Source organism: Tursiops truncatus, chromosome 4 (genome assembly GCF_011762595.2).
Source record: "Tursiops truncatus isolate mTurTru1 chromosome 4, mTurTru1.mat.Y, whole genome shotgun sequence".
Taxonomy (NCBI): domain Eukaryota; kingdom Metazoa; phylum Chordata; class Mammalia; order Artiodactyla; family Delphinidae; genus Tursiops; species Tursiops truncatus.
In genome coordinates this window covers 62606515-62632561 of record NC_047037.1, presented here as the reverse complement: position 1 = coordinate 62632561, position 26047 = coordinate 62606515, and the positions used below count along the sequence as shown (strand labels likewise).

Genomic DNA, 26047 nt, shown 5'->3' with positions numbered 1-26047 from the left:
ACTGAGACAAACTGTTGTAATTTCATGGGATTTTTCTCCCACCATCTGGCATATTTTTTTTCTTTTTTTTTTTCCAAAGGCATCTAGGGTAACTGCTTACAGTTCTATAGGTCATTGCAGCCAAAAATCATCAATGTAATAGACTAGTGTGTACCAACCTGTGGATTGATGAAACAATAGTTTCCTGTAGCACACAGCCAGTTGACCTAACCTCAATGGGAGACAATAAAGGTATATTGCTGTCCCTTCTAGGTTAAAGGTATCCTCAGTTTATTGGAATCAAAAATAAATATAACTTGCTAGATAAATAGCTATATACCAGTCACCAGGACTTGTGTGATTTCCTCCCCAAAGAAGCTCCCATGTGGAATAGCAATTCCTTTGGTATGGGCACTAATGCCTGTGATTCTACAAAATTCCACATTTTGATAGGAAGCGAGAGTTCCCGGGGCTTCCACTGGCTCTTCTTCCCATAATAACTCTTAGTCTATAAGTCAGAAATCCAGTACAGGGTTCATGTCACTTGCTAAATATGGTAAAATTGCGATGGTAAAGCTCCAACAAAACACTGTAAGTGGAGTGTTTGGCAAATTATCCATTGCCAGAAATGCAGAAACACGTTACTGAGAAGCTAATAAAATGTTTGGGGTAAAATGAGCCGATGTAAATCTAGGCATCTGGATCTCGTGCTTTCCAAGCATATCTGTTCTGGTTAAGGTTTGGCATCACATGGTAGAAATGATCTATTCTGGTTTAAATGTTGATGGTGTGATTCTGAATCCTGTGAATGGCCAGTACCTCCAGAACAACTGTAGTAATTCCAGGAATATCTTGACTAGTTGGCATTCGTTTTATTGGCCCATATTAGGAATATTGGGGCATCCTCTACCTTATATTATCCACAAAAGCTTTTACTGACAAAGAACAGTCACTATACCTCTATTTTTTGAAGTCAATATTCATTTCATGAAAGTATTTCTCCTTTAGTGAGAGAACAATTTTCTGGGTTCTTTCAGGACATAGCTAGAAGGTAGGTGAACAGATTGAAAAAGAGAAATCCACTACAAGGTTCCCATTTCTTTAAATCTTTAGATCTCTCCTTCTACCTTTTATCAAGTAATGACAAGATATAAGAGGCATAAAAACAGGAAAGGAAGAGATAAGACTACTGCTATTTGTAAATGAATGTATCACTTATATAGAAAGAGCAATAGAATCTAGATACAAACTGTTAGAACAAATAAGAAAGGTCAATAAGTTCTCTGCATATTAAAATCAACCTTTCAAAAACCCAATAGCATTTCTCACAGCATCAATAACCAACTAGAAAATATAATTTAAAATAAAATACTATTCACAATAAGCCCCCAAAATGTAAAGTATGTGGACATTAATGAAGACTGCATAAGATGTGAAAAAAAAAACACTTTTATGAAGGATATATAGAAGTTCAATAAATGCAAAGGCAGCCATCCTCTTGGAATGGATAACAATATTATAAAGATGTCAGTTCCTCCCAAGTTAACCAGTAAATCTGATGCAATCAAAATTTCACATGGATTTTTTTAGGAACTCAGTAAACATCTCTACAATTTGTTTAGAAGAATAAAGTTTGGGACTTCCCTGGTGACACAGTGGTTCAGAATCTGCCTGCCAATGCAGGGGACACGGGTTCGAGCCCTGGTCCAGGAAGATTCCACATGCCGTGAAGCAACTAAGCCCATGCGCCACAACTACTGAGCCTGTGATCTAGAGCCCACGTGCCACAACTACTGAAGCCCTCACGCCTAGAGCCCATGTTCTGCCATAAGAGAAGCCACTGCAGTGAGAAGCCCACACACCGCAACAGAGTAGCCTCCACTTGCCACAACTAGAGAAAGCCCCACGCAGCAACAAAGACCCAATGCAGCCATAAATAAACAAATAACTTTATAGAATAAAGTTTTACAAATAACTAAGGCAATCTTTGTTTTAAAAAAAAAAGCATAAGAAATGAAGAGAGAAAAAAACAAAAGAAAAAAAAAGAAATTTAAAAGCATAAAGAGGATGTATCAGTCAGGCTTAAACCAGAGAAACAGAACCAGTCGGAGATATATATTAAGAAATTTATTGCAAGAAATTGGCTCACATAATTTTGGGTTTGCCTATACAAGTCTGAAATTCATAGGGCAGGCTGTCACAGAGGACAGGCTGGGACTCTCAGGTACAGCCTGAAGCTGCAGTCCAGAGGACAAATGTCTTCTTCCACAGAGAAGCCCCAGCTCTGCTCTCAAGGCCTTTAAACTGATTGGATCAGGCCTACCCAGTTTATCTAAGATTATTTTCCTTACTTAAAGTTAACAGATTAATGGGCTTTAATCACATCTACAGAATATCTTCACAACACCACCTAGATTAGTTTTGACTGAGTAAATAACCAGCCAAGGAAAGTGCATAGTGGTTAAATAATAATAATAAAAAAAACAGCCAAGGTGACACATCAAAAAGACCATCACAAAAGGGGAATTGTCCTACCAGTTTTAAAGATGTACTATGCAAAACAACAACAACAAAAAGATGTATCGTGAAGCCCAATATTTTTTAAAAAAGCAATATTGTTGTAAGCCCAGTCAGATAGACCCATGGAACAGAATAGATAGCTTCAAGATAAACATGTATGGGAATGTAATATACAATGTCAGCAGCACCACATAGGAAAAGACAAGTTATTTAAATATCCAATGTTGGGGAAACTGGTTATATCTATATGGGAAAAACAAAATGATCTATATCTCACAGCACACACAAAAGTAGACTCCAGATGGAATTCAACCTAAATGTGACAGATGAAAACAGTAAGTAGAAGAAAGTATAGATTATCTTTGTAAATTATGAGTAAGGAAAGACTTCATAAACAAAATCTCTCAGTACACTTGTGGCCAGTTTAGGACCTTAATAGGGAGGGTATCAAAAAAGCTATAGCACCAGAGTCTCCATAAGAAAACTGAGAGGTGGGACTTCCCTGGTGGTCCAGGGTGTTACAACTTCACCCTTCCACTGCAGAAGGCATGGGTTTGATCCCTGGTGGAGGAGTTAAGATCCCCTCAAGCCACACAGTGTGGCCAGCCCCCCACAAAATATATCAGATTTGTCTGATATGTCATGTATCAGAAGACAAAGAGAGTTTTACTCTCTCTTTCACTTCTATCCAGTTCAGAAAATTTATTCCTGTATGCCAAACTTTGTTTGTGTTTTTTTTCTACATTTTCATCATGAGAACTGTCCAACTGCTATCAAATGTTTAAAGGAAACCATAAAAAGGAAATACCTAGAGGAAAATTTTACTCAGGATGAAATAGAACCTTTTCAGCCTATATGTAATAAAGATTTTCCTAATAAAGAAAATCTGTAGTTCTGACTACAAGAAAATTTAGAATGTCTTGTGGTCAGTACAAATTGGGACAGCTGCCCAGCTCACAGTAATTTCCCATTAACCTTATTTGTGCCACTGCTTCTTTTCTCAGTAATAGACCTGCCTCCCAGCACAGAGGTAGGCACGTGACCCAGGTTACCCAATTATAGTGCCTCTCTCTTCCCACTTCCTATTCATTTGTTTTGTCTATCAATTCATTCCACAACTGTTTATGGAGTGGGGATTCAATGATGAACAAAATATTCCTGCACTTTCTTGAAACTTAGGATTTGGGGGAAAATAAGCATTAATCAAACACTTCTGCTAATAAATATATAATTACAAGCTGAAATAAGTTCTCTGAAGGAGAGGAACATGGGTCTATGAGAACATAAATCAAAGAAAATAGACATACACAAGAGGCAGGAAGGAGGGCAGTCAGAACTGAAGGAGTGTCACTGGAGATGAAAGGTGAAGAATTGGGTAGGAATAAACCAGGTGAAAGGGATAATGAGGGCAGAGAGAAGACTGCATGCCAGGAGAATCACAGCCATCTGTCAGTGGTAAAAGCAATAGGAGATTAGCAGAGATAATCCTGTCACTGGTTGTTAAAGAAATGCAAATTAAACAACTACCAGATGTCATGTTTCACCTCTTAGTTTAATGAATATTTTAATTTTGATGAATGATATGGTGAACTTTCATATATTGTGACTAGGAGTGTAAATTAGTACAATTTTTCTGGAAAGTAAGTTGACAATATGCTTCAAAAGTCCTAAAAAAGAGAGATCTAATGCACAGTATAGTGAATATAGACAATAATATTGTACTACTAAAACAAAAGAATACTAAAAAATATCACACTTGACAAATTATTTTCCTACAAACCTATCCTAAGCGAAAAAAAAAAATTAAGATCTCAGATATAGGTTTATGTACAAAAAATATTCATTGAAGCATTATTTCAAATGTTGAAAAATTAGAAAAAACAAGGAAAGGATTAAATTATGTGCAGCCATATGGTAGAATATTATAGTCAATAGTATACATGCAAGATACATCACTTTTCTAATTAAAGAATCCAATTAAAATGATCCATTGTCAACAAAATATTTTAGTGTTCAATGCATAATTTGTTGCTTAATAACTACCTGCAGAATAAAAATTCATGATTGACAACAAATACGATTTATGAAGTCCAGACGTATTATAAGACTTTAATGTATATCCAATTTTGTATTTGTATATCAAACTGCCTACTTGACAACTTCCACTTTGATAGTTCATAACATCTCAAACTTACTGAGTTCAAAATCAAACACTAATCCCCCCTCCCCTTCCCCCCTCCCCCTTTCCCCGTCTTTAACTCTTTCCCTTTCAGGCTCCCGCATCTCAGGCTGGAGCACCCACAGCCTTTCTTGAGTGCTTCTTCATGTCTCCATCCCCTCACCCTCCTACAAGTCAGCTCAATTCTGTCTCCAAAATAGATCTAAAATCTGTCCATTTCTCTCTGTCTCCTTTGCCACCACACTATTGCAATGGTCTCTTTCCTGGACCAATGCAATAGCTTCATAACTGGTCTAGTTTTCACCTCCCTCCAACCCATTTTCCATCCAATGGAGAGTGTGGTCCTGTAAAAATAAAAACTGAATTAAGCCATTCATCTGCTGAAAACATTTCAATGCTTTCCATTACATTTAAATAATATCCAGGGACTTCCCTGGTGGTTCAGCGGATAAGAATCTGTCTGCCAGTGCAGGGGACATGGGTTCGATCCCTGGTCCGGGAGGATTCCACATGCCACAGAGCAACTAAGCCCATGCACCATAACTACTGAGCCTGCGTGCCACAACTACAGAAGCCTGCGCGCCTGGAGCCCGTGCTCCGCAACAAGAGAAGCCACCTCAATGAGAAAGAAGCCTTCCTACCACAGCAAAGAGTAGCCCCTGCTGACCGCAACTAGAGAAAGCCTGCGTGCAGTAACAAAGACCCAGCGCAGCCAAAAAATAAAATAATTAATTAATTAATTTAAATTGCATATGTTAAAAAATAAATAAAATAACATCCAACACCCTTTCTATGACCTACATAATAATCGCTAACTTATTATCAGCTGGACAATTACTATAAATGTTTTATATTTACTAACTCAAGGAATCCTAACAAGAAGCCTGTGAAGTAGGTATTCTTATAATTTCCAATTTACAGACAAGGCAAACAAGGCACAGGGTTTAAATTCACCCAGCGTCTCTCAGTAATGGTGGAGGCAGTGTTTAACCCCAGACAGTCTAGACCCTGCTCTCAGCACCACCAGCCCCCTCCGGTACTCAGCTGTGCTCACAGGGATCCCGTGATCTGGTCTCTAGGCTCCTGGAAACTGACAAACGTTCTCACTTTAGTGCATTTGTGCCCTGGCTGATTTCCTCCCAGGAACACTGTTTTCACTGCTCTTTAAATAGCGGCTTCTCATCTTCATAAAAAGGGAATAGTAAAATAGATCATGGTACATGTTTACAATGGAATAACGTAACTATTTTTAAAATTTGAGCTAAATCTGTATGTACTAATATGGAAAGATATGTAGCGTACTTTAGATCGTTAAATGAAAAAAGCCAAGTTTCAGAATAGTATGTTAAAGGAATATGTATACCATGATATCATGTGTTTTTTTTTTTTTTAAATAAATCTATTTATTTATTTATTTTTGGCTGCGTTGGGTCTTCGTTGCTGTGCGTGGCTTTCTCTAGTTGTGGTGAGCGGGGTCTACTCTTTATTTTGGTGCGCGGGCTTCTCATTGCAGTGGCTTCTCTGGATGCGGCGCACAGGCTCTAGGTGTGTGGGCTTCAGTAGTTGTGGCACACGGGCTTAGTTGTTCCGCGCCATGTGAGATCTTCCCGGACCGGGCGGGGATCGAACCCGTGTCCCCTGCATTGGCAGGCAGATTCTTAACCACTGCGCCACCAGGGAAGTCCAGATATCATGTGTTTTATCAAAACTAAAAAAAATTTTTTTTACCTATCAAAGGTCTAAAGGTTTATACACTAAATTTTTAACTGAGGTAACCTCTGAGGAGTGAGCTGGAAAGAAAAAAGAATAGGAAAAAGGATTTTCACTTTTTTTTTGCGGTACGCGGACCTCTCACTGTTGTGGCCTCTCCCGATGCGGAGCACAGGCTCCGGACGCGCAAGCTCAGCGGCCATGGCTCACGGGCCCAGCTGCTCTGCGGCATGTGGGATCTTCCCGGACCGGGGCACAAACCCGTGTCCCCTGCATCGGCAGGTGGACTCTCAACCACTGCGCCACCAGGGAAGTGCAGGATTTTCACTTTTTACATTGCACATTGTTTGAATTTTTTATCCTCATCCTACATTAGTAATGTAATAATAATTCTAAGGCAAATGTTTTCTTTATATGCTAAATATCTGATTGCTACATTTTGTTATTTTGGTATTCTAATTTTTGCTACTTTCCCAGGTTTCTCTTAGGTAGCTGGAGAAGGTGTCTAATTTAATTCTTTTATTTTTTCATAGGCTGAATTTTCCTTTAGTGCTCAGGACTCTCCAAAATGATTGGTTGTTTCACCACAATTATTTACATTATACAGCCATAGCCATCATTACTAACTAAATGTTTTCCTAGGGGCTTCCCTGGCGGGCCAGTGGTTAAGACTCTGTGCTTCCACTGCAGGGGGTGCCGGTTTGATCCCTGGTCGGGGAACTAAGATCCCGCATGCCACGTGGTGTGGCCAAAAATAATAATAATAAATGTTTTCCTAATTTCCTCGCAGTTCTAAGCTGGTTCATGGACTTCCCTGGTCGTGCAGTGGTTAAGAATCCGCCTGCCGATGCAGGGGACACGGGTTCGAGCACTGGTCCAGGAAGATCCCACATGCTGCGGAGCAACTAAGGCCATGTGCCACAGCTACTGAGCCTGTGCTCTAGAGCCCACGAGCCACAACTACTGAAGCCTGCACGCCTAGAGCCCATGTGCTTCACAACAAGAGAAGCCACCACAATGAGAAGCCCACTCACCACAACGAAGAGTAGCCCTCGCCACAACTAAAGAAAGCCTGCGTGCGGCAACGAAAACCCAAAGCAGCCAAAAAAATAAATAAATACAAATAAATAAATAAATAATAAGCTGGTTCATGAAAACCAGCCTTAACTAAGTCTCCAACTTGTGATTTCCATATTCATGTTTCCAAGCAATGAATGAGCGTTCAGTCACTTTCTCTGCTATTAGTTCTCTGTTACCGAATCCAAGCTCATACTGCTAGCTGCATGATAGGTCAATAAATAGAGAGATGAAGCGTTGGGGTAAGGAATAGCAACTTTATTCAGAAATTCAGCAGACCAAGAAGATGGCAGACTAGTGTTCCAAAGAATCATGTTACCCAAGTTAGAATTCAGGCTTCTTTATGCTAAAAGGGAAGGGGGTGTGACTGGTTGTTGCAGACTTCTTGGTGCCAGCCAGACCCCAGAGGGGATGTGATAATCCTTTGATCTTGATCTTGTAGCTGTCCATGTAGCTCCAGTCACTATGTTCCTGAAAACCTCCAATAAGACAAATGTTATTTTCTGTTCTACAACTTTTTCTCTATATGAACGATCTACAACTCTTTATATGAATGAAAAGTGTTATGGCTTTAAAGGTCAAGCCTGGGAGACAGAGCCTTGAGACAGGGCTATTATGTATATTTCAGGCTATAGGCAACATTCTTTTAAACGCAGGTACAGAGCCAGCATGACTAAGCACAGGCACCAGAGCACAAAGGTTAGAGCTAAAAGAATAGATCCAATATGGAGTCAGGTTTGTTCTTCTCTGTTACATGAGGACACCCTCACATGTCTCCTTTGAGGATCTTGCTTATTCAGTGTAAGGTTTTCTTGACCATCTCTATATTGGTAATTCTAGTTCTGGTTGTATATTCCACCCAAATCTACCCTGAGCCCCAGACTGTTATAACCAGTACTCACTAGATATCTTCATTTGGATGTCTCAAATTGAACTCCTCATTCTGCCCCACCTTCCCTTATTTTCCCTTAGTTAATGGTACCATTGTCCTTCTACCTGGTCACCCAAGCCAGAACCCAGAATTTGGTCTAGATTTTCTCTCTCCTTCACTTCCACATCCCAGTAGTATCTTGGGGGACCCCTCCTGGGAGCAATTCTGAATCAGTCAGGGTCCAATCAGGAGAGATAAGCCACATAGTAATATGAATAGAGAAAGTTTAATATAAAGGGACATTGGGGGAGAGGGCCTAGATTCTATAAAGGGACAGGATAATTAAATTTGGCGCCAGCCTCTGGCTTTCCCCTAAGTTGTAGGAGTAAGCCTCAGAGAGTACTCCCAAGTGGGCACATTATTTACTCCTGTATATATCTCCCCAACCAAGACATAAACATTTTGTAGTCATTTTTTTTACTATCTCTTTTCCTTTTCTCCTCGTATTCCCATCATCAAGACCAGTCAAGCCCACCCTTTCTGAGTCTCCCCACCCACTGCTTAATCTCCATTCTTGCTGCCATGGGAGTCCAGTCCTCCTCACCTCATAGTTACCGTACAGGAACCATGTTCCACAAGGTCACTCATTCAACAGCCTGGCCCTGTGCAAGGTGCTGAAGATATAGACATGAATTGTCACATAAACCCTCCAGCCTGACGACCATATCTTTGCCAGGACAATCTTCCCTCCTCTCAGCAACTCAGTCCCCTCCTCAAGGACGTATAAAGGCATGCTGTTGCCTACCCAGTAAATTTTAAATTCATACTTTGCTTTCTTTCATTCACTCAAGTGTTACTGAAGGGTTACTACGTGCCAGGTACTGGTACTAGGTATAAAGGTGGACAAACGAGGCATGGGCGCTGTCCTCAAGGAATTTAGTCTAGTGGGGAAGACAGACGTAAAAGCCAAAATCACAAAAATAATTATATAATTACTATTAATTAAAATTATTATGAACAATATGAGGGGTGCCTATAAGAGTATATAAACGAGAGATCTGATCTATTCTAAACCAGGAAGCAAGACAAGGCCTGAGATCTGAGTAGGAGCGCAGGTTTAGGTGTGTGTTGGGTGGAAGGTAGTTGTTAAGTGTCCCAGGAAGAGGGAACAGCTCATTCAGAGGTCCAGCTTTGAGCATACATGGGGCATGAGAAACTGTATGCCTACAGCATAGCAAACAAGGGAGAGAGTGGCAGATAAGGAATGAATCATGCAGTGAATTGCAGATTGTATTAAGCTTTTTGGACTTTGTCCTTCCTAAAAGTTATGAGAAGCCATTGATGGTTTCAAAGCATGTTATACCATGACCTGACTTACATTTTTTTCTCTCAACATTTTATTATGAAAATGTTCAAACAGTGAAGAGAATTGTACAATGAACACCCATATTGCTGACTCACATAGATTTTACAATTAACATTTTGCTCCTGACTTAATTTTTAAATTACATCACACTGACAAGTATGTAGGTGTTAAAAAGGAGGAAATAAATTTAATCTCTTCATCCCAGGGAGGATACAAAAATGTTTAGAAATGGTACAGCCTAGCTGATAAAATGATTAGAAATTATTAAATGCACAAAAGCACAAGGGATCATTGCAAAATTCCAAACACAGTTATTGGGGAAAAGTGTACTAGAGTTGTTTTCAGATACACCCTTTATCATTTCATCTTTGTGGACTACGATTCCAGGTCCCAGGTTATATTTTTATTTTTTTATAACCTGATTTTCTCTTATTAGAACTTGAAATACAGTGTTTAAAGAGGTAAAAACTCCACAAACACTTTAGTTTCTAAGATAATTTGCACTTCAGATAAGTGAGTTGATGAAGCTCTGACAAATGGTGACAAGAGGAATAGAGAAAAAAAAGATAAATTTTAAAAATGTATGGGAAGTGGAATTGATGAGAAGTGTTAACTAATTAAATTAGGGAGAGAGAGAAGAAAGTTTTAGCAGAGATGTTTCAAGGGCAAAGGAGGAATAGACTATTAAAACGCTTAATTTTGGATATGCTAATTTTTCTAAGCCTCTGAAATATCTGGGTAAATATTACAATAAGCAACTAGAATTTAAACATGGAACTGGAGGGGTGGGGGATGTTCAAGTCTAAAAATACAGACTTGGAAACCATAATCATATAGGTCCCTGATTGAAACCATGAAAGCAGATGAGGTTGGCTTTGGAGAGTATGCAAAAAGAGAGGACAATTGTCACCTTGAGTCATCACGAAATCTCTGGGTCTCAGGTACCTTAAAAACTTGATACTGTTCCAGATGACTATTTATTTATTTATTTATTTTTGGCTGCATTGGGTCTTCATTGCTGTGCATGGGCTTTTCTCTAGTTGTAGCACACAGGGGCCACTCTGTTGCAGTGGGTGAGCTTCTCATTGTGGTGGCTTCTCTTGTTGCAGAGCACAGGCTCTAGGCGTGCAGGTTTCAGTAGTTGTGGCACACGGGCTCAGTAGTTGTGGCTCGCAGGGTCTAGAGCACAGGCTCAGTAGTTGTGGCACATGGTCTTAGTTGCTCCACGTGATGTGGAATCTTCCCAGAACAGGGCTCGAACCAGTATCCCCTGCACTGGCAGGCAGATTCTTAACCACTGCACCACCAAGAAGTCCCCAGATGACTATTTTAAACAAGGAAGAATCAAACTGCCACTTTTTACAACCCAATAATAAAAGTAATAATGGGCAAGGTATCTGAATACACATTTCCCTAAACAAGATCTACAAATGGGCAATAAACACATGAAATATGCTCAACATCATTATTAGGGATAGGCAAATCTAAATCGCAATGGCATACCACTTCACACCTATAATTAAATGGCAGTTCCTCTAAAAGTTAAACATAGAGTTACCATACAACCTAGCAGTTCCATTACTAGGTATATTCCCCAAAGAACTGAAAATATATGTTCATCCAAAAACTTGTACATGAATGTTCACAGCAGCATCATTCATAATAGCTAAAAAGTGGAAACCACCCAAAAGTCTACCAAACTGATGAGTGGATAAATAAAATGTGATACACTTATACAATGAAATATTATTCAGCAATAAAAAGGACTGAAATAGTAATACATGCTACAGCACAGATGAACATTGAAAACTTTATACTGTTAAAGAAGCCAGTCACAAAGGATTTCATATTACATATACGATTCCATTCTTATAGGAAATGTCCAGAATAGGCAAAACTATAGACAAAGCAGATTTTAGAGTCCTTAGAGCTGGGAGGGTTGTGTGTGTGTATGTGTGTGTGTGGGGGGGGAATGTGAGGGGGAAGATGTACCAGGACTATTAATGACAGGTTTCTTTTTGGGGGTGATGAAACTGTTCTGAAATTGTGATGGTTGCACAACTCCGTAAATACAAAAACCACTTGAATTGTACACCATAAACAGGAGTATTGCGTGGTATGTGAATTATATCTCAAGAAAGCTGTTTTAAAAAATCAAATGGCCCTTTACAGGTATCAAAGTACCTCATCAGCTGGGTACCATACTTTGTTTTCTCCAAAGGGAAACAACAGGCCCAGAGGGATGTCTGAACTTCCAAGTTTGGACTCTTTCCACTATGTCATGTTGTTGAGTGATGGCATAATTAATCTTCACTCCTTGTGACACGGCTATAGCTGTACATCTCTCTAACTCAAAATCTTAGTTTTCAAGTGTATGTTTAACAGTTCTCCCTTATTAGACCACTAACTTCAGATGAGAGATTGTGGCTGATTTCAGTACATCAAGATCTGGTAAAGTGCTTTGGTATTTAACAGATGCTCAAATGAAGGGTTTTCAGGTAGGAAAGATCCACAACTGAAACTACAGAAAACCAAAGGAAAGCACGGAACCCAATATACGGACCTCCTCCCTCTCCAACCAAATCAAGACACAAAAAAAGAGAAACGAATAAAGCGGAAGAACGGAGAGAAGGATGGGAGAAACGGCGGGCCTCTCCTCCCTCCCTTCCCCACGCTCCACGACAGCTTCCCAGAAAGTTCCAGAAGAGAGTCAGGCGTGGCCGGTGACATCACGACGCCCCGTGGCGACCACCACTGAAGCCACTGGCGCGCTTTCTTTCCCGCCTCAAAAAGACCCGGAGACGGGGTTAGCGCGGCGCGAGGGGCGGGGTTTACGTCACGTACAGCTCGGGACGCGCCACTGCTGTAAAGGGAAAGCCGAGCGCGGAGGGGCGGAGCCAAGAAAGCGCGCCTTCTGGGAGGGGGTGGGGCCTGGTTAAAGAGCGCCGCGTCACATCCGGGAGACTTAGAGCCCGAGCGGAGGCGGTGCGGAGCGTTTCTCGTCTCAGCGGCTCGGGAACCAGTGCGTGCTGCGGAGCTGCGGCTGAGCCTCTAGGTAGAAGGCGCAAGAGGTTGGCAGCTTCGATTGAAGCACGTCGGGCGGCGAGAGCAGCTAGAAGTCATGAGCGACAGCGGCGAGCAGAACTACGGCGAGCGGGTACGTAGCGGTGGTGCAGGGGGCGGCTGTGTGGTCCCAGCTTCTTGCATCTCTTTCCAGGCCCGTCGGCCTCGGACCGGGAGACTGGGGCGATTTCGACTCCGAAGTCTGAGACCGGGAGGGATGGGAGTCAGAGGTTTAAAAGCCCTAGTGGATAGTGTCTTTATCCGTCAAGGAGGCCGCCGGCGGGTTTAGGTGGCCCTTTACTCGAAACGGCGGTTTTTTCCGTTATGGGGGTGGGGGGGAATTAAAAATGGCCGCTGCGTCCCCTCCGTGGTGGGGGAGGGGAGCGGTATCTCGTTTCGCCGTTGCTCTCCTGTGAAGCCTCGCCGCAGCCATCTTGGGCTGGCGGACTGGGCGCGCTGCCAGAGGCACAAAATGGCGGAGGAGCCGCGCGACAACCTCCAGGCCGCGGGGGACGGGGCCGGCAGAAAGGCAGCGTTCTTTGGGATTTTTTTCCTCAGAATTTAGGTTAAGACAGGATCGTATTCTGGGCCCCGAAAGAATGGGAATCTACGGTGTTCTTGGGGCCTCTTTTAAAATGGGGAAACTAGGTAGACTAAGTTCTGGACCCGTTAGTTTGAGGGGGTTGCGCGCCAGCTTTGTGTTCGGCCTAAATGGAGTGCTTTTCTTTGATACCGAAAGGGCTTTCAAACCCAAAATCGTTTTCGGTATCCAGAGTAGACCACGGGTTCGCTGAGATTTTCTTGTTTGAGGGAGTAGATTTTTTTCTGCGAGATGGTGGAGGAGAAATTGGCGGGCAGCAATTTACGGCGCCGTTGTTTTCTTTGTTTTGAGGCATTCCTACTCTGTGAAGCACAAGTTGTGTGGTGCACTTTTTAAAGTTTCCACTCCAAAATGTGGAGTTTGGTGAGGGTTGGATAAACTGCAGAAATAAGAAAGTTCCCGGGCTAAGAAAGCATGATGTAAAGCTTGGTTGCGGGTTCGTGAGTACTAAGATGCAGAAATGTCAGTCTTGCCAGAATCTTGCATATTTGGAGGTTTGTTAGAAGGGTAATAAAAAGCACCATGGAACTTGACTTTTTTTTTTTTACTTGATGGGATTAAGTTGGGTGTTTTTACAGTTTATCTGTAACTGTCAGGTAAATCTACTTAAATATCTTCTCAAACTCATGAAACAAATTTTAGTTGGTTCATTAGAAGGGCGTTTTTATAGAGAAACTCCTTAGCTCTTGGAGTCTTAGTGAATTTACTGTGTAACTTTGGAGCCAAGACTGATTAATTTGCCTTGAACTAATCAGGCCCCGCCTTTACCTGTGCAGATGAGTATTGGCTTTATATGTTTTTCCGTAAGACGATTGATTGCCACTGTCACCAGTGTGTGTGTGATTATTTTTTAAGCTCGCTCTTAGGGTGAGAAAGCTTGGATCAAGTTCACAAGTTGTTAAAGCTGTGGGTTATGGTTTCTGCCGGTTGAATATACTGTCGAAACTAGGCGTCAGTGTTCGGACTGGAAAGCAAATGATAATTTTAGTCTTCAGCTATTAAAACAATTATAGAATACGTTTGCATTGTTTTGAGACTACAAAATGACTGGTCTCTGACTAGAGCTGTCAGTTGAATAAACCTGAGTAAGTTACTTGTGATGGTGTGCTTGAGAAGATGAAAAATTCCCCAAAGGAAAGTTAGGGTATTTTTTTAAGTAAGGGAGGGAACAATTTCAAGAATTAGGTCCTGGTTTGAGACATCTCAGGAGACATTGTCATCCCATTAATCAAGTTTTTGAATTGGTACTTTCTGTTAGTAGAATATACATCCTAGTTATATCACAATCCCGTTACATAGAATGGTGATTCAATAAATTCTTATGGAAGGAGACAAAGTAATAAAAAAATTTAAAGGTACATGTTAAAAATTGATATTTTGTCTTACATAGAGTCTTGACTTCTTGGAAGAGTTTTTCTGAACTCTGACGTTGTGGAGTACTTCCACATTCTTTTCTTTGGCGTTTGTTTTGTATGTAGATTGCTTTCCAGTCGGTTTATTGGAACCTGAGGTGGTTAGCCTATACCTAAAACAAATACGTTTGGGACTCCCAAAGAATGCGTGGCAAAACCATAAAGCTCAGTGGGATGATTTAAATATAATGCCATTAAAAACACTAGGTAGAGCACTCAGGTCTGATTGGCTAGAAACTTCCTTTTGGAAGTGCCTGAAAACAGTGGGAAAACCGTTGCATTCCATCTTGGACATGGCCTGCTATGAATAGCTTATCTGGAGCCTGAAAAATTAACTTTCATTCCACTCTGAGTTTTCAGACATTACAAATTGTTGATGTAAATCACTAATACTAGTCTAATCAGCTAATGTTAATGTAATCACTAAAATCTTATCAGCTGGAACCACCTCCTGCCCCACCATAGCCACCAGCCCCGCCGCTCTAGACTATTATAAGTTCGATTCCTATACAGACTGGGGTGGGGTGCGAGCAATAAATTATCCTCGACTTGCTTGTTGATAGTGTGTTTACTTTATTGCGTGAATATTGACAGAGTCGTGGTTCCTTATGTTCCTTTGTCTTGTTTTAAATGTGCAGCTAGGGTGCGTTCCTGAATTTTTGTGGTTCGTTTCACACTTTCAGTTATGGCAGAATCTACCTTTTACCTGTATCTGGGATTTTTCATGTCAGAGTTGATAGATTTAAATTAAAACCTGTTTCGAATTAGAGCTGACTTCCCTGATCTGGCCAAATCCATATTAAAGTAAGATATTCATTTCAAAGTTCTAGTTTTTTCCAGTCATTTCCCAAAATTGGTCACGTTTTTTGCAAAGCACCTTTGGAAAAAAGAGAGGTGCTTTTAGCAGATATGTCATGTCACAATTTGGGAGAATAAGAACATGATAGAGTCATGTAGCCAGGTTTAGAGGTGCATGGTAATGGTGAGAGGGGGGTGGTAAATAAATCTTGTAAGGCCCAATTATGGTCACACTCTTTAGGGTGTGGTGACGTTTGTTTGTTCTTGGCACTGGTTTAATGTTCAACCCTCCTAACTAATTTCTTTAGCTTGTATAAATGGGTCTTTAACTAGAGAAACCAGAAACTAAGGAAACGCTATTTGTATGGACCAAATCATTTTAATTTGTCTGCTATCAAGATTGCAATAACTACTCTTGATAGTGTTGCCTATTTTTGTAGAAGTAATGTGTATACAATATAGGTATATTATCTTTAGTCTTATTCTTTGTAGAGATGAATAGCATCTGGATACTATCCCATCAAACTGCCTTTCAGATTCTGCAGTTTATTTCCTCTTCTGCTTAATCTTGGGTTGTCTTTTTGAATTGTTTTTAGCTTCTAACTCTAAATCCAAATTTTCAAAACTAAAATATCAATCTCTTTCTTCCTAGAGGATTAAATTAATGTTGGTGGGAGGAAATAGTTTTGTTTCAGTGTGAGTCTGGTTAGGCACAAGTCTCTTGAAACCAGGTTGAAGAATATTTTTCTTGGTCTTAACTAAGAATGATTTAATGTTACGGATATGGCCTGGAACTAGAAGGTGGCATGTTCATACTGAAATTACAAGTGTTTATAAGGTAAGTACTACTGGTTTTGTGAAAAGATTGAACAGGAATTCAGAAGATGAGAGGTGTGTTAAATGGAATTTGCCTTGTACAGCTTTTTCCCATTCCTTATCTCCAGTAAAATCCAAAGCCTGGTAAATATTAATACTTGCATAGTTGTTGACATTTTGCCCAAGAGGACAATGCTACAGTGTGTATATCTTTTGAGCCTTAGCATTGCGTGTTATGTTGATCAGTGTTTTACTCATAATTGTATTATTTTCCTATGACCTACAGTGATGTGATTGGGAATTTTAAGTGTTCACCCAATTTAGTTTTTTGGGGGGAGGGGGTCAGGCTTGTTTTTAAGCTGGGGTTGGGGAGTTCTTCATTATAGCAAATTAGTCTTCAAATTCCCCCAAAATCTTTGCTTTGAATTGGGTTTTGGAGGTTACATTCTGATTTTTATCAACAAGATTGCTGAATATGACAGCATGGATGAGGACCCTTTTGGGGTTGTTTTTTGTTTGTTTTTTTTGCTTAGATATTAGATTAAAAAGTAGTCTTCTGAAACAGTAAAACATACTTGCGCTTGAATGTTTTATGAATGTAAATTCAGAGTCTGTATGTATTTGCAAGAGATCCTTTTAAAAGCTTGGGCTTAGAGCTCATTTAGGCATGTCAGATGACAGTTTTTTCAGAAATTTTCAGTCTTTGAGGATTTTTCTATCCAACCAACCTTCCGGTAGAGTTTAGCTGCAGAAAGAAATAGTATAGTCCGTACGTTGATATGAGCATTGATCTTTATAGCAGATTCAATGAGTTTTTCTTTATCTCCTCCTAGTTTTTAAAATACTACCTTGTCGATCAACCTAATGAGTTTGCACGTTTTTAATGTTACATAAATTCCAGCTGTAGTCCCTAGAATTATTTTAACAAAAATTGTGTTGGTTATGGGACAAATTTCTGCTTATTTGTAAGTAGGATCTCTTAACCATATGTATATAACATTAGCCCAGTAGTTCTTCTGGTTTTATGAAGTGGCCACTTGAACTTAGCTGAGGTTTGAATGAACCTAGTATTTATATTATCTAGCAGTGTGCTTTGTTCTTCAAATATGGAAGAAGGGAGAATGTTGGGAAGGAGTAATGAAATAGCAGGAAGGCGTCCATATTGAAAACTTGTGGTATCTAGAGCTTTGGCCTCTTCCAGCATCTTCTGCACCTAAGCCCTGTATTTAAACTTTAGGAGGCCTTAAGAGGAAACCTGCTTGGGCATTCTGATTCCACGATTACATTTGTGCTGGCAGTAAACATTTCCCATTACATTTTAGTGATGGATATTAAAACGAATTACTGTGACTCCCTTAAATAAAAAGTTATTTAAATTTTTTCCTGGATTAAATAAGCAATAATTAACATTGAAAAACTAGACTGAAGGTTATGGTTGTCTTTTTGATCAGATAGGTATAAAGACTCATCTCTCACTCTCTCTCTGGTTCCCCCCCCCCCCCCAGAAAGTTTTATTTTCAGAAAAACTAGGAGAGGAAATTGTTAACAGTGAAAGATCATAAGGTGAAGTTCAGGGAAACTAGGATGTTTTATGAGGGCAGTTATTTTGATTAAGGTGTTCAGTAGACACTATTATACTTTATTGATCTGTTAGGTGATATCGAGTCTTTTTAATAATTTCAGGAGGTGAGCTGTAATTTTCTCCCAATATTGCCACCTTTCAAAGTAGAATTGCTCCTTTGGACTGCAGAAGATTTTAATACTTTGTTCATTGAGGGGGGGGATTTCACCAAAAATTCTTTGAAAACACCACTGTTGGATTCAAGTTTGTTCTGCTTTCTTCATAGCTACTCGCATGTAGTAGTTGGTTGACTTGATCTTTTTAATGATTTTAGTTCTAAATTTAGTAAGTTGGGCCATTCATATTATAAAATCTCACTAGAGCAGCTTTCTAGCGGTGGGTTGAACACTATAGTCCAAATTTTCAAATTCCCTAATTGTTTTTTTACAGAGCTACTTTTGCAGTTAAAAAAATGTGTGACGTTAAATACATATCTTGCCCTTAGTCACAATTTGTAAACCTCTTCAACCCTCAGCCTTGTCATCATTGTGCAAATGAATTGTCCGTGCTTTCCTTTCTTGCACTTTGTATTTACGTGTCACTTTTTGACTAGAGATGTGCTTTTGACACTGAACATACTTTCTATTGATGAATACGATAAGAAGTGTGAAATGTAATTACAGTTCTTAAAATGTCAGTTGAACAGTAAATGTTCAGTCGTGCACTTCACATTCAGCTTAAGCATGATAAATCTACTTTGAGTAGACAAAAGAGATTGATTATATATTTTAGAGCCAGCAGGAAACTAGTTTCAGTTTTTTGAGCTGCGTATTCTAGCTTTTCTAAAAATCCAAAACAACAAGAGGGATTTTTTTTTTTTCTAGTTTCAGTTTTGGCACTGGATTTTATCCTGGAGTTTTAAAATATTCTTCATCCTGTTCTTTTTCTATTAAGGTTAATGTTGAAGAAGGAAAATGCGGAAGTCGTCATTTGACAAGTTTTATAAATGAGTATTTGAAGCTCAGGAATAAGTGAAGCTGAAATTTGAAAAAATAAAAGAAAGAATGCATGCTAATTATCAGACCAGAAGTCCCACTTGTAGAATATTGAGCAATTTGTGTGAAGTGGGGAAGATGAAAGAAGTCAGAATTTGAAACGGAAGAATGAAGAAAAGAAATAAAAATGAAGTTAAGATAAGAAGTAATCTGGAATCAGAAAGCACTACGCTAAGTAATTACTAGTCTGTTTATGTGTCCCTGTATATTTTGCTAAACATGCATGCATTATTTGTTTAATAGAAGAAATATATACAGGGAAAAGAAGTGCCTTCCAGGGGAAACGTTTAAATTAGGTAATTCTAATTTTAACTTCTTAGTCAAATGATTGAAATGCAACTTTAAAAAATAATAATAACCCTTTGTAGTCAAATAGGAGGCAGGAATGAGCTCTTCAGTTTGGGTAACAGCCAGCTTCATGTTGTCTCCTGGATTTTTCATCTCTAACTTTGCCGGTCCTGGGGCATGAGTGAGTACCTCCAGAGTTGGAGTTGGTGGTCTGTCTTTGCCACCCCCCTGGACTCTTAATGCACAGACCCCTATTCAGTACAGAGCAATATATAGTAGAATGTTTTCTTAAGTCTGTCAGAGTTCTCCTAAAGAATGTCACCAGATTGGTTATAGAACCAAACCCCGAAAATCCAAGCAAAGAATTGGACAGGATAATTCCTTTTGGCGTTTATGAAAACATTAATTTCTTTCTAGATGGCAGTAGTGGAAAGCTATGACCATTTAGGGCCTAACTTTAAGATGCATGTGTGCTAAATTCACAAGATGATTCTTAATTCTTTCTGTTTAATTCTTATTCCAGCTCAATGACTGGGGTTACTGCTAGGGTTACTGCTAAAAAGTTATAGGGGGCTTCCCTTAGAATGAGGTGGGTCACATAAGTGAACAGCATATCTAACTGAAAAGTGGCAAAAATAGTAGGAGGTGCTTTTTTCCCTTTTCTCATTTTCTGTTATTAACACTTAACCGTTAAAATGTGAGAGATATAGATCATAAAGTAGCTTTATTCTGGTTCCCTACTCCCTCCACTTACTGGGAAAATAGACGCCAAAGTTCTGTCATTTTCCCTTCTGTGTGTTGTGTTTTAGCTGAATAGAAAAAAATGGTGCAGTCTTGTTACTTTCAGTTGGATGGGACAAATGCATGTGTCAAAATAATGCCCAGTAGTAGCCAACCAACAGATGGCTTCTACCCTATTGGGAAAGCCAAGGCTATCACTTGTCCCCGAAATGAAGATAGCCTAAAAAACTTTGAGAGTTGTCAGACTTTACAGCTTTTGGAAAAAGTGGTCTAAATGACATTCTAGAGGAATCCATTTTCTGAGATTTTAGGGCCTGTTGGTGTCAGATTTGTGGTTTTTGTAATATTTCTGTATCTTGCAAGCAGAAGAAACTTAACTTCCATTTATAGGCAATAGTTTCCAGTATTTGTCCCGATTATTGCTTTGTAAAACTTGGCACATGTAAACTAATAACATTAAATTGGTAATGTTGATTTTGCATTCTGAATTACAGTTTAGGCAGAGAGCTGAGGCAAGTGATGTGAATGGATGTTTTTCTATTTAAGCTCATGGATTCTTCTATCAGGAGATCTGAAAGGTCCTTGGGGTCCAAAAGAGAAAAGACCTGTTAGTCATCTAAGGGGAAGAAGCAGTTTGGAATTCGATTATATGGCACAAGCTGGAAAGATGTAAAGCAGAAATAAACATTGATGCTAATGGAGCATCTCATCCATTCAGGTTCCTCTCCTGCCCTGGCCAAAGCATCTTTGAGTATGAGTGCATCCCTCTACCCCTTGTCTGGAGACTATAGGGGAGACAGGCCTCTTATCCTGGGGCAGGTGTAGGTGTAAGGTACATGTCCTCAGGAGGGCTGATTAATGCCAGGGGGCAGGTGGGGGCAGAGAAGGTGACAAAAAAACAAGGTTTCAGGAAAATGACTTTGTTGGGGGAAAAAAATCAGATAGGTAAGAAGTATAAAGCTTGAAATTGATTAAATTAGTGAGACTTAACTAAGCATCATAAACACCTATGGTGTTTTTAAGAAATACAGACGCCCAACTCCAGACCTACTAAAATAAGCGCTAGTTAGGGATGTGTTTTTAAGTGCTAGGTACGTTTACTGCATACCTCTAAGAGCCACTGTTCAAAATGTAATTTAGTGCATCTAGTTTTTAAAATGTATGAGAAACCTAGTGATTGGATGGTTTTTCCCACTTCTTTCATTTCTTTCAGAAAGTTTTTCTAAGATATTGCCATTCTCAGAATAGGTAGACACTGGTTGGTATTTTGTTGGAAGGCTGAGTTTGTTTTTCTCTGATGTGTTCCGTATAGATTGTATATTAGTATATGATTAAGACCCAGTCTATAAGAACTTGATTCCCTGAGCAGTTTTCAGGGAATTTTGGCTTTGTTATTCATGCTAACTTTAAGTATATGACCCTTTTCCTTGAGATACTGATATTCAGAGTAGTGCTTCTTTTGGTAGGATTTTAATGTGTTGACATTTATTGTTCTGACAGCCCTGAAAGTGGACTTAGAATTTTCCTTGCGTGTAGGGGCTTTTCCAGCTGGTTTTACAGATTTGACCATGGACCAAGGTTTAAAGCTAACTTTATGCTTTTAGATTTGGCTAATTTAGGTGTCATTTCTTCTAGACAGGCTAAATATCCTTGCACATAGTTACAAACCAGCTAATGGCCAATGTAACTGCAAAAAGGTTTAACTTTAAGACTACCCCTGACAAGAAAGGTAGGAGGTTAGAGGCATTGTTTTCTATGTTAGCCTAACAAGTGTCAGTACAGAATGGAAAAAATTTTAGCATTCTGGTGGTTTCTCCTATTCCTGGTCTGAGAAGTGATTACTCACAAAATGCATCTGCATGTAGCCAATTAGTTGTAGAGGTTGAGTGAAAAGTCTTATGATAATTTCACAAATACTGTATCTTTGACCCTTGATCTGCTAGAATTTCATGGGAAAACCTCATTAAGGTTTATTCTGAGGCTAGAAGTACTTTCTTTTCCCTCTTGGTGGACAGACTGGTAAAGCATCTCAGCTTGGAATAAGGCTTTTCTGTTTACTGAAGCGAGAGGCTTAAAAGAGGATCTTGACTTTTTCTACTCTTCCTTCCTTTTTCAGATCCGTAAACTGATTTCTGTTAACTACAGTTACTTTATTGGTAATCTTTTAACTCTTATTGTGAGGCACCCATATTCTCTTCCTGCCAGAGCAAATTGTTTTCGTTGGTTTTCATTAAAAGTCATAATCATTCCATGAAGTAATCTTTCTAGCATTGGAGTAAACAAAGGTATTTAGTAAATAGCTTTTAGGTCCCTGTTTCTTCCTTCTCTTCTAGATTAGCTTTTGCCTGTTGAAATGATGGCAGAAAGTGCATCCCCAATTTGAGAACTTCTTTGTTCGAGGAGGAGGAGGTGGATTGTGCTTTAAAATGTCTCTTCAGAATATTTGCCAGAGAAAGCCAAGGGATTGTTGGTTGGGGTCCCCAAACCACTTCTAACCACTCCTTGATGGTAAAAGCAGCTGTTTTCACTAATAATTAGGGACCATCTTTGAATCTCTTTACTAACTTGTGGCAGGAAGGAGAGGGGGGGCTGTCATGTTTCATGTCACTTTATACCATGTTTCATAATGACTGAAATCTTACTGTAAAGTTTCTAGAGTTGTTTTGGGTGTAGAGACCAGAACTCCTTTTGCCCACTGAGTTAACTCTTATGTTCCCTGTTCTAAACTTTAAGCTTTAATTTGTCTCTTCTGTGTTGCATCATAGGAAGGATCTTCCAAATTTTCTCCATTATGTTCTTAAGTCACAGAACATTCTAAAATGTTTTGGGCTGTGATTTAAAAGAATTTCGTATCTTCTGTCCTTTGAAGAATGGCCAGTGTTTTTATTCTGAGGGTCTACCACACAGGGAGGTCTCTTGTGATAACTTCTATGCAGCTTCAACATTGATTCTTACCCCTACAGTGACTTACCTGTAATGTTGATTCCTTTTGAGTCTGGCTGTTTATCCTGTGTTGGGCAGGAAGTTCATTAGACTAATGTCTTTTAATTTGCTGAAGATGGATAACCTGGAATAAAGGTTGTCTTGGTTTGATGATACCTTGGTTAGCTATCAGACTGAGTGGATTCTCTTGTCCATTCCACTATTTTTGTTTTGGTGTCTTGGCAGAACCTTTCCCTAGGTCCAGTTCTTTCTATACATGTTTGCTTTTTCCACTAATTATATGCCTTTGGTTCACTGATGAACTAGTTATCCTGTTTACCCATTTCTTTGCTAGTTTCTTTTAGAAATCTTTTTTGTATTACCTACCTACCAGCTAGTTCCAGTTATGATAGGGGAAAGCTTGGGTATACAGTATATACCTAGATTTCCTGAACTTCCCTTCCTAAACCTAGATAAGGAACCCATGATCTAAACTGTTTTGGTTTTAATATGTCCTTTATGTAACTTTTCTAACTGCTTATTCTCAGTTCCCCATCAGTTGGCACTGGCTCATCTACACTTAGCTGAGTAAGATCTCTGGTACCCTCTTAATTCTTACCTCTGCAGTTAATTCACTGCCTCTCTGCTATAGCTCCATCTGGTTGCTTTGAGCTTTTTAAGGGCTTCCTACCATGGTTAGGTGGACAGGCTCTACAGATCTAGTGTCCTTCAAGCTGGTCCTTGCTTTCCACTAGGTTTCTACCTTTCTCTGGGACTTGAAACAGTTACCGTCCTTGTCTTTTTTCCCATTCAGCAGTAAATAAAACTTGAATATACAGTAAGTTTTAATTAATTTCATAGGGTTTTTTTGGTTGATGGCAACTTGGTTGAAATAGGTGTGAGGTATAGGTGTCATAGTTAATAAGGTTCTTTCTCACCCTAGTCTTTATGGAGTAACATTCCCAAAACAATCCTTGGGCAGTTCCCTTAACTGCTTGGCTTTGGCACCCATTTCTGAAGAGTGGGGTCAGTTAACTCTTACCCCTGCTCCCTAAAAAAAGGTGGAAGTTCAAGTTAATTGGCTTATGTCAATTGGAGCAACGTAACTATTATACCAGGTATATTCAGTTCCTGCCCTTACCTATGTTTTCTTATCTTGGAAGGGGATTGCTTTCCCTCACCATTTATCTCACCACAGCTTATTTGTTTTTAAAGTTGCCCAGAAAGTATACAAATTAAACTTTTGACATCTACGTGTAGGAATCCCGTTCTGCTTCCAGAAGTGGAAGTGCTCATGGATCTGGGAAATCTGCAAGGCATACCCCTGCAAGGTCTCGCTCCAAGGAAGATTCCAGGCGTTCCAGATCAAAGTCCAGGTCCAGATCTGAATCTAGGTAAGAAAGACTGTCTTGGGATTTTCTTGTTACTCTTAGCTTTCAAATTGGTGTGTGCTTTTGTAAACTAGGAAGATAGAGAGGGTCAGTTCATTTGTTGGCTTATTTAATATTGGTACTAGAAATGAACTTAGTCGTTAAGATCTGGGAGATAGAAGACTAAGTGGTTAAGAGCCTGGGTTTTTGGAGTTAGGGTTCAAATCTTACCTCTATTTTTTTCTGGCTTGGGCAGATTACTTAACCTTTTTCAGTCTTAGCTTCCTTATCTATAAAAGGCGAATTAGTAATAGTACCAGTTCTTCAGAATTGTGAGGATTCACTATGAGTTTTAAGTGAACTGCTTATTAGTATGGCAAATAGACTGCAGAATATTGGCTTTCAGTAACTGCAATTCTTGATAAATAGGTATAGTCTAGTATGACAAATGTATGTATAAAACAAAAACACCTTAATGCAGCGCTATTTTTTTTTTTTTTAAATGTTCGTCAAGAGTAAGCTATACATCTTGGTTTGCCCAGGTCAGCCCCAGTTTATGCCGATTGTCAGGCATAATTAACAGCGCCCCCTTTCTCTCTTACAATGTATATCCTCCTTGGTTTAAATGACAGTTCATATAATCACTGTAGTTAAGAGCAACTGGTTTTAAAATACTGCTGGAGAAAACTGTGATGGTGATTTTATCTTAAGTGAATAGTGGGCATAATGCAAGAAGCAGAAAAATAGAGGGTGGTATTCTGAGGGGTAAAGGTGGGTGCAAATCAAGCTAGTATGAAATGCATGTTTTATGGTTTTCGAAAGATAATTGTGTTAAGTTTAATCTCTAAATTATTTTAAGATATGATGGAAGGGAACTTTAGCTGGTAGTGGTTTTTTGGAACTCTTCCTAGCAGAGTAGAAGTGACTATATACAGAAGAAGAGTATCGATCCTGCTATATGCCTGAATTGTGTGTTCCAACTTTTGTAGTATAACTCTAGAATAGAGTATTGAAAGCCATATCTTACTGTTAGTTATTTAGTCATAACCTTGAAGCCTTTGTCTTTCAGGTCTAGATCCAGAAGAAGTTCTCGAAGGCATTATACAAGGTCACGATCTCGGTCCCGCTCCCATAGAAGATCCCGTAGCAGATCTTACAGTAGAGATTATCGAAGACGGCATAGCCACAGTCATTCTCCCATGTCTACTCGCAGGCGTCATGTTGGGAATCGGGTAAGATGAAAAAAATGTTTTTAAAGCAGTGGACTGTTTAAAGCCACTTTATAATAATACATAATATGTTCCCTTTTTTTCTTTTGTTTGATGTTAGAACTGATACTATTTGACAGTGGAGCTTTAGCATGAGTTACCTGTAGTGCCTTTTTAGTGTTTCGAGATTGTCTCTTTTTAAAAGATACCACCCATGTAATTGTCTATATTTGTGCTATTGATCACATTTAAGATATTGTCACATTAACAAGGTATTGTCATATTAACAGCACATCAGATTAAAAAAATCTCCATTATACATTACTATTATTACTATTAGTACACTAGATCATAGGTCTGTATGTTTCATACTAATGTTAATTTACGTTTTCTGGGTTTGTTTTAATACACTTTACAGAATGCTGTCCTGATTTTCTCATTTACTTTTTTTTTTTTTTTTAATTCTTGGCTGTGTTGGGTCTTTGTTTCTGTGCGAGGGCTTTCTCTAGT

The 26047-nt window shown here is 39.3% G+C and overlaps 1 protein-coding gene across 12 annotated transcripts in view; it reads left to right on the top strand.

Moving 5' to 3' along the window:
- The first annotated feature begins 12666 nt into the window (after positions 1 to 12666).
- The window catches only part of TRA2B (transformer 2 beta homolog), a 32032-nt gene continuing 18651 nt past the window's right edge, over positions 12667 to 26047 (top strand). For 5 of the 12 annotated variants that reach the window (XR_012331415.1, XR_012331416.1, XR_004526341.2 and 2 more), the window contains exons 1-3: positions 12668 to 12859; positions 24220 to 24353; positions 25399 to 25561. Coding sequence is in view for 7 of the 12 variants with exons in the window: in XM_073803985.1 (XP_073660086.1) it covers positions 12824 to 12859; positions 24220 to 24353; positions 25399 to 25561 (333 nt within the window). In the remaining 5 variants the exon portion in view is untranslated. Of the gene's footprint in view, positions 12860 to 24219; positions 24354 to 25398; positions 25562 to 26047 lie in introns of all 12 variants that reach the window. The other 7 variants (XR_012331414.1, XR_012331413.1, XM_073803984.1 and 4 more) reach the window with 3 other exon arrangements.